Source organism: Lucilia sericata, unplaced genomic scaffold (genome assembly GCF_015586225.1).
Source record: "Lucilia sericata isolate MDLA Ls3-8-SP2 unplaced genomic scaffold, ASM1558622v1 Contig000309F_arrow, whole genome shotgun sequence".
Taxonomy (NCBI): Eukaryota; Metazoa; Arthropoda; class Insecta; order Diptera; family Calliphoridae; genus Lucilia; species Lucilia sericata.
Window position 1 is genome coordinate 408,961 of NW_023994333.1, and position 7,241 is coordinate 416,201.

At 32.3% G+C, this 7,241-nt stretch overlaps 3 protein-coding genes across 3 annotated transcripts in view; 2 read left to right on the plus strand and 1 right to left on the minus strand.

Annotated features, from left to right (window-relative positions):
• Positions 1-5,037, minus strand: part of LOC119603479 (mastermind-like domain-containing protein 1) — a 37,654-nt gene extending 32,617 nt beyond the window's left edge. Inside the window, exon 1 of the mRNA XM_037955517.1 lies at positions 4,822-5,037. The gene's annotated coding sequence lies outside the window, so the exon portion shown is untranslated. The remainder of the gene's footprint in view (positions 1-4,821) is intronic.
• Positions 422-2,158, plus strand: LOC119603481 (DDB1- and CUL4-associated factor 13). The gene is made up of 3 exons (XM_037955518.1): positions 422-675; positions 739-1,453; positions 1,518-2,158. Exons 1-3 carry the CDS (start codon positions 606-608, stop codon positions 2,068-2,070), a joined length of 1,338 nt encoding a protein of 445 aa, XP_037811446.1. The 5' UTR covers positions 422-605; the 3' UTR covers positions 2,071-2,158.
• LOC119603488 (putative histone H3.3-like type 3) lies at positions 3,322-4,164 on the plus strand. The gene is made up of 2 exons (XM_037955528.1): positions 3,322-3,705; positions 3,764-4,164. Exons 1-2 carry the CDS (start codon positions 3,435-3,437, stop codon positions 3,994-3,996), a joined length of 504 nt encoding a protein of 167 aa, XP_037811456.1. The 5' UTR covers positions 3,322-3,434; the 3' UTR covers positions 3,997-4,164.
• Positions 5,038-7,241: the final 2,204 nt, after the last annotated feature.

Below are 7,241 nucleotides of genomic sequence, written 5' to 3' on the forward strand. Positions count from 1 at the left end.
AAATTTCCCATAAAAATGAAATCTATCGAAAATATCCTATCAAAAGGAAATCTATCGAAAATTTAAAATTTCCTATATTAATGAAATTTATTTAGAATTTACTATAAAAAGAAAAATAATGTTAATAAGGAAATTTAATAAAAATTTTCTGAACTAATAATTTTAGCATTTGTTATTAAAGGGAAATTTTACAAAAATTTTTTATAAATCATTTTGCTTTGTAAAATTTCTACTTTTAAGTAAAAATTTTTACGATTATTAGGTTTATTTTGAAAATGAATAAATTAAAAAATTCTTTATTATATAACGATAAAGCTTTAAAATACTCATAAACATATTTTACTCTTTATTTGGAAAATATTTTCTATTTAAAGCTTTTTCCCCCAAAAAACGCTAAAATAACTTTTAAAGCAATAAGGCAACACATAAATAACAAAAAATCACAGTATGGCAACTAAAAACAAGAAAAAACATTGACAGCTGTTTATTTACAAACGCACGTGTAAAGGAATACGCAAAAGAGAATTAAGAAAAAATAAAAAACTGCACCAGAAATTTAAAAACTTTATTTAAAATTCGTTAAAAATCAAATATAATTTAACAAAATGAAGGTAAAAATGATTAGTCGTAATCCGGACGATTTTGTGCGTGAAACTAAACATGAACATCACAAAAGTAAGTTAAATTTAACAAGGAATTTATAACAAAAGAAGTAAACTACGCATTGTTTGGTTTTAGTGCCTCGTAATTATGATCCCTCTTTACATCCCCTGGAATCGGCCAGAGAATATGTACGCGCCTTAAATGCCACTAAATTGGAAAGGGTATTTGCCAAACCTTTTGTGGGCAATTTAAGTGGTCATCGTGATGGTGTCTCTTGTTTTGGTAAACATCCCAAAAGTTTATCCACCTTGTTGAGTGGTGCCTATGATGGTGAAGTGCGCATATGGGATTTGGCCAATCGTGAATGTGTTCGTTCATTTGTGGCACATGAAGGTTTTGTACGCGGCATTTGTTATAATGTGAAGGGTGATAGATTTTTCACTGTGGGTGATGATAAAACTATAAAGGTGTGGAATTCCCAGGCTCCAGATGTGGGCGAGGAAGAAGAACCCATTAATACCATTTTAAGTAGATCTATGATTACGGGAATAACACATCATCGTAAGGAGGCTAAATTTGCTACTTGTGGTGAATACTGTTCGATATGGGATGAAAATCGTAATGATCCCTTGAAAAATCTAAAGTGGGGAGTAGATACTTTGCATGATGTGGCCTTTAATCCGGTAGAAACTTCCTTGTTGTCCTGTTGTGGCAGTGATCGTAGTATTATCTTATACGATCAAAGAGAAGCAAAACCTTTAAGAAAAATGGTTTTAACCATGAAAAGTAACAAATTATCTTGGAATCCCATGGAGGCGTTTAACTTTACAGTGGCTAATGAAGATTGCAAGTAAGTATTCTATATAGGTTTTTATAAGGAAATTGGTAAAATTAACGTTAATAACTCTTTGCAGCCTTTATACTTTCGATACACGTCAATTGAGCAATCCTTTGAAGATTCACTTTGATCACGTTTCAGCTGTCACCGATGTTGATTATTCTCCCACAGGCAAGGAATTCGTTTCAGGCAGTTATGATAAAACTCTACGCATTTACAATGTTCATCAGAGCCACTCACGTGAAATCTATCATACTAAACGTATGCAGCATATTGTCTGCGTGGCCTGGTCTCTGGATAATCGTTATGTTTTCACGGGCTCCGATGAAATGAACATACGCATGTGGAAGGCAAAGGCTGCGGAGAAGCTGGGTGTTGTACGTCCCCGTGAACGTGTTGCCTTCAATTATCAGGAAGCTTTGAAGGAGAAATATGCTGCTCATCCACAAATCAAACGTATTGCTAGACATCGTCAAGTACCTCGAAGCATTATGAATAAACAGAAGAAAATGCGTGCTGTTAAGGATAAGGAATTACGTAAAGAGGCCAATGTACGCAAGCACTCTAAACCGGGTACTGTACCATTTGTGGCCGAAAAGAAGAAGACCGTTTTAAAGGAGGAAGTTTAACTTTTCTTTTTTTTTAGTATGAATTAAGTTAAGAGTTTGTAAGGATTTGATTTAAGGAATTAACAATAAAATGTAAACCAAAAATAAGCTTTTTACAGTACTTTGGATGTGACGTTCATGACAACATTATGGAGCTGAAAGGAGTTGTGGTGTTTTTGTACAATAGAAGAAACTATTATTTGAACTAAAGGCCTGCTCAAGACAACAATAAGACAACAATTTGTTAAAAAAAATATCGTGTGAGGCGCCATCATAAGCTCACGACCTTTTTTAACAAATTGCCGTCTTGTACAGGCCTTTAATGTGAACTATAGAAGAGACTATAGTCTTTATTTATAGAGTATATTTGATTCGGGTCAATAGAATGTACTATAGTTGGAACTTCAAAATAAACTATATTCTGGATTATAGAATGGAATATAGTCTGGTCTATAAAAAGTTTACATAATAGACCACAAACTGGTGTATAGAATAGAATACAGTCTGGACTATTGAATAAACTATAGTCTGAACTATAAAATAGACTAATGCCCGAACTATTGGACTATACGACTATAGTCTGGATTATAGAATAGTCTTTAGTCTGAACGATAGAATAGATTATAGACTGGACTATATTCGGAACTATAAAAAGCCTAGACTATAGAATAGCCAATAGTCTGGACTATAGAATAATGGACTTCAGAATATTCTATAGTTTCGACTATATAATAGACTTGAGTCTGGACTACAGAATATACTATAGTCTGGACTTTAGAATAGACTATAGTCTGGACTATAGAATAGACTTTAGTCCGGACTATAGAATAGACTATAGTCCGGACTATAGAATAGACTATAGTCCGGACTATAGAATAGACTATAGTCTGGACTATAGAATAGACTATAGTCTGGACTATAGAATAGACTATAGACTGGACTGTAGAATAGACTATAGACTGGACTGTAGAATATACTATAGTCTGGACTATAGAATAGACTATAGACACACTATAGTCTGGACTATAGACAGAATTTAGATAGACTATAGAATAGACCATAGTCTGGACTATAGAATAAACTATAACTTGGACCATAGAATAGACTATGGTCTGGAATATAGAATAGACTATAGTCTGGACTATATAATAGACTTTTTAAAATTTAGGTTTAAATAAACTCATAATTACTTTTTTTTGGGGTTACTTTTTTCGTTATTCTAAAATACAACCTTGTATTATCAAATGCAAAGTTCAATCTGGCAACTCGTTAATTTTGACATTTGGAAAATAAAAACAAATTGTGGACGCTTGAGTTTGAATTTAAACATATTTTTTCTAATTAAACAAAAAAACAAATAAAAAGCTACAAAAAAACCTATAAAAATGCCTCGTGGAACACTAGGTGAATCGGATTCAGTGATAGAAGAAGGACCGGTGCACAACTTTGATTATCGTACAAGAAGTTCCATAACCAATCCATATGAACAAGCCTCCACAAGTCGTGCAGCCACTAGCAGAACAACGGCCAGAAAAAGTATTAATAATGCCGGCAACAGTAATACTTTGAAAGGGGCTGCACGTCGAAAGAAAAGGACTCCTCGCCAAAGGGAAATGCGTCTATTAAAATCTATAATGCAATTTCAAAAGACTACAAGTAAGTTTAATTAATCCAAAGATATGATATTTATTAAAACTTGAATTTTGTTTTTTAGCCTTATTAATACCTCGTGCTCCTTTTGCACGTTTGGTGCGTGAAATTAGTTTAAATGTTAATCCAGATATAGCACGTTATACAATAACCGCATTGGAAGCTTTACAGGAGGCTACGGAAATGTTTATGGTACAATTACTACAGGATTCTTACCTCCTGACTATGCATCGAAAATGTGTTACTTTATCGACGGCCGATATGATGTTGATACGTGCTTTAAAATTAAATCTTTAATTTAGATTTTTTTAGACAATAGTTCATTCATTGCTTGTTAGTCCATCAACCTGTTCTGTAATATGTATGAAATTTTGATCATTCAAAATAATTTTACATGGAAATAGTTTACCATTTTATTTTTAACTTTATTTTCTTATAAAAAGTATTCTAATGGTATTTTTTATGTCTAAGGTTTTTATATTAATTTGTATGAATTACAAAGTTATTTTTATTTTTCAACAATTAAATATATTTTAATGAAATTTATAAATGCGAAAATTTTCAATTTCAGTTTATTTTATTTCTATATATCTGGTTAAGTTCTACAACAGTTCAGATGCGATTCTGGTAAAATTCATTCTTGTTTAGTTCTAAATATGTTTGAGTCCAGCTCTTGCTTATTTCCAGCTTATTACATAGTTTGGTTTTAGTTAGATACTACTCAAGTTCTAATTCAACTGCAGTCCAGTTCTGGGTCAGTTAGTACGTTTTTAGTTCAGTTCTAGTTCCATTCTGGTTCAGGTCTTGTTCAGTTCTAGTTTAGTTCTAGTTAAGCTTTAGTTCTGGCTCAGTTCTAGTTTAGTTTTAGTTCAGTTTTAGTTCAAATCCAGTTCAGTCTTATTCAGTTCTAGTACAGTTCTTGTTTATTTCTAGTTCACTTCTAGCTCAGTTCTATTTTAGTTCTAGTTCGGTTCTAGATTAGTACTAGATTTCTTCTAGTTCATCAGTTCAAGTTCAGTTCTATTTCAGTTTTTAATAATTATAAGTTAAGTTAACAGAGGTGTCTCATATAAAAACGAAGACTCCTTTTGTTAACTATAATTAAAGCTTATACCTACTTACTTGGCTTCTGTTTATTTGCAAAATCGTGATGTCTGCTTTAACCCATAATTTTCTTATTGATTTCTCTTATTTCGCTTAATATTTTATATTATCCTTATAAACCACTTCCACAATAATGTTTTTCCTTTATCAAAACCTTTCATATTTTATTTTAAACGGAAGTTTTAATAAGTTCACTGAAATTTTCACTTGAGAAAAAACCGAATGGAAAACGCGCGAAAAAGAACTAAAAATGACGGGTTGTATTGACACTTGTAGAGGTGTTTAAATTATTAGTAGTTTTTTAGCAACATTAAAAAACAACTCTACTTATCATGAAAAATTCAGTATTTTAGTACTCTAACGGTATTTTGGGTACAATTCTAACTTATACAATAGTTGTGTTATATTGTCTAGACTAGTCCAGTCTAAGTCTAGTCTATCGTCTAGTCTATAGTCTAGTCTATAGTCTAGTCTATAGTCTAGTCTCTAGTATATAGTCTAGTCTATAGTCGTTATAGTCTAGTCTATAGTCTAGTCTATAGTCTAGTCTTCTATAGTCTAGTCTATAGTCTAGTCTATAGTTGTCTATAGTCTAGTCTATAGTCTAGTCTATAGTCTAGTCTATCTAGTCTATAGTCTAGTCTATAGTCTAGTCTATAGTCTAGTCTATAGTCTATAGTCTAGTCTATAGTCTAGTCTATAGTCTAGTCTATAGTCTAGTCTATAGTCTAGTCTATAGTCTAGTCTATAGTCTAGTCTATAGTCTAGTCTATAGTCTAGTCTATAGTCTAGTCTAGTCTAGTCTATAGTCTAGTCTATAGTCTAGCCTATAGTCTAGTCTATAGTCTAGTCTATAGTCTAGTCTATAGTCTAGTCTATAGTCTAGTCTATAGTCTAGTCTATAGTCTAGCCTATAGTCTAGTCTATAGTCTAGTCTATAGTCTAGTCTAGTCTAGTCTATAGTCTAGTCTATAGTCTAGTCTATAGTCTAGTCTATAGTCTAGTCTATAGTCTAGTCTATAGTCTAGTCTATCGTCTCTATAGTCTAGTCTATAGTCTAGTCTATAGTCTAGTCTATAGTCTAGTCTATAGTCTAGTCTATAGTCTAGTCTATAGTCTAGTCTATAGTCTAGTCTATAGTCTAGTCTATAGTCTAGTCTATAGTCTAGTCTATAGTCTAGTCTATAGTCTAGTCTATAGTCTAGTCTATAGTCTAGTCTATAGTCTAGTCTATAGTCTAGTCTATAGTCTAGTCTAGTCTAGTCTATAGTCTAGTATCTATAGTCTAGTCTATAGTCTAGTCTATAGTCTAGTCTATAGTCTAGTCTATAGTCTAGTCTATAGTCTAGTCTATAGTCTAGTCTATAGTCTAGTCTATATCTAGTCTATAGTCTAGTCTATAGTCTAGTCTATAGTCTAGTCTATAGTCTAGTCTATAGTCTAGTCTATAGTCTAGTCTATAGTCTAGTCTATAGTCTAGTCTAGTCTAGTCTAGTCTATAGTCTAGTCTATAGTCTAGTCTATAGTCTAGTCTATAGTCTAGTCTATAGTCTAGTCTATAGTCTAGTCTATAGTCTAGTCTATAGTCTAGTCTATAGTCTAGTCTAGTCTATAGTCTAGTCTATAGTCTAGTCTATAGTCTAGTCTATAGTCTAGTCTATAGTCTAGTCTATAGTCTAGTCTATAGTCTAGTCTATAGTCTAGTCTATAGTCTAGTCTATAGTCTAGTCTATAGTCTAGTCTATAGTCTAGTCTTAGTCTAGTCTATAGTCTAGTCTATAGTCTAGTCTATAGTCTAGTCTATAGTCTAGTCTATAGTCTAGTCTATAGTCTAGTCTATAGTCTAGTCTATAGTCTAGTCTATAGTCTAGTCTATAGTCTAGTCTATAGTCTAGTCTATAGTCTAGTCTATAGTCTAGTCTATAGTTAGTCTATAGTCTAGTCTATAGTCTAGTCTATAGTCTAGTCTATAGTCTAGTCATAGTCTAGTCTATAGTCTAGTCTATAGTCTAGTCTATAGTCTAGTCTATAGTCTAGTCTATAGTCTAGTCTATAGTCTAGTCTATAGTCTAGTCTATAGTCTAGTCTATAGTCTAGTCTATAGTCTAGTCTATAGTCTAGTCTATAGTCTAGTCTATAGTCTAGTCTATAGTCTAGTCTATAGTCTAGTCTATAGTCTAGTCTATAGTCTAGTCTATAGTCAAGTCTATAGTCTAGTTATAGTCTAGTCTATAGTCTAGTCTATAGTCTAGTCTATAGTCTAGTCTATAGTCTAGTTATAGTCTAGTCTATAGTCTAGTCTATAGTCTAGTCTATAGTCTAGTCTATAGTCTAGTCTATAGTCTAGTCTATAGTCTAGTCTATAGTCTAGTCTATAGTCTAGTCTATAGTCTAGTCTATAGTCTAGTCTATAGTCTAGTCTATAGTCTAGTCTATAG

What these genes read in the sequence shown, in the direction of transcription:
- LOC119603481 (XM_037955518.1), top strand. Translation starts at nt 606, where the DNA reads ATGAAGGTAAAAATGATTAGTCGTAATCCGGACGATTTTGTGCGTGAA. An exon ending in TAAACATGAACATCACAAAA is followed by an intron (nt 676 to 738) that starts GTAAGTTAAATT and finishes GTTTGGTTTTAG; the next exon opens with TGCCTCGTAATTATGATCCC. An exon ending in GTGGCTAATGAAGATTGCAA is followed by an intron (nt 1,454 to 1,517) that starts GTAAGTATTCTA and finishes AACTCTTTGCAG; the next exon opens with CCTTTATACTTTCGATACAC.
- LOC119603488 (XM_037955528.1), top strand. Translation starts at nt 3,435, where the DNA reads ATGCCTCGTGGAACACTAGGTGAATCGGATTCAGTGATAGAAGAAGGA. An exon ending in GCAATTTCAAAAGACTACAA is followed by an intron (nt 3,706 to 3,763) that starts GTAAGTTTAATT and finishes TTTGTTTTTTAG; the next exon opens with CCTTATTAATACCTCGTGCT.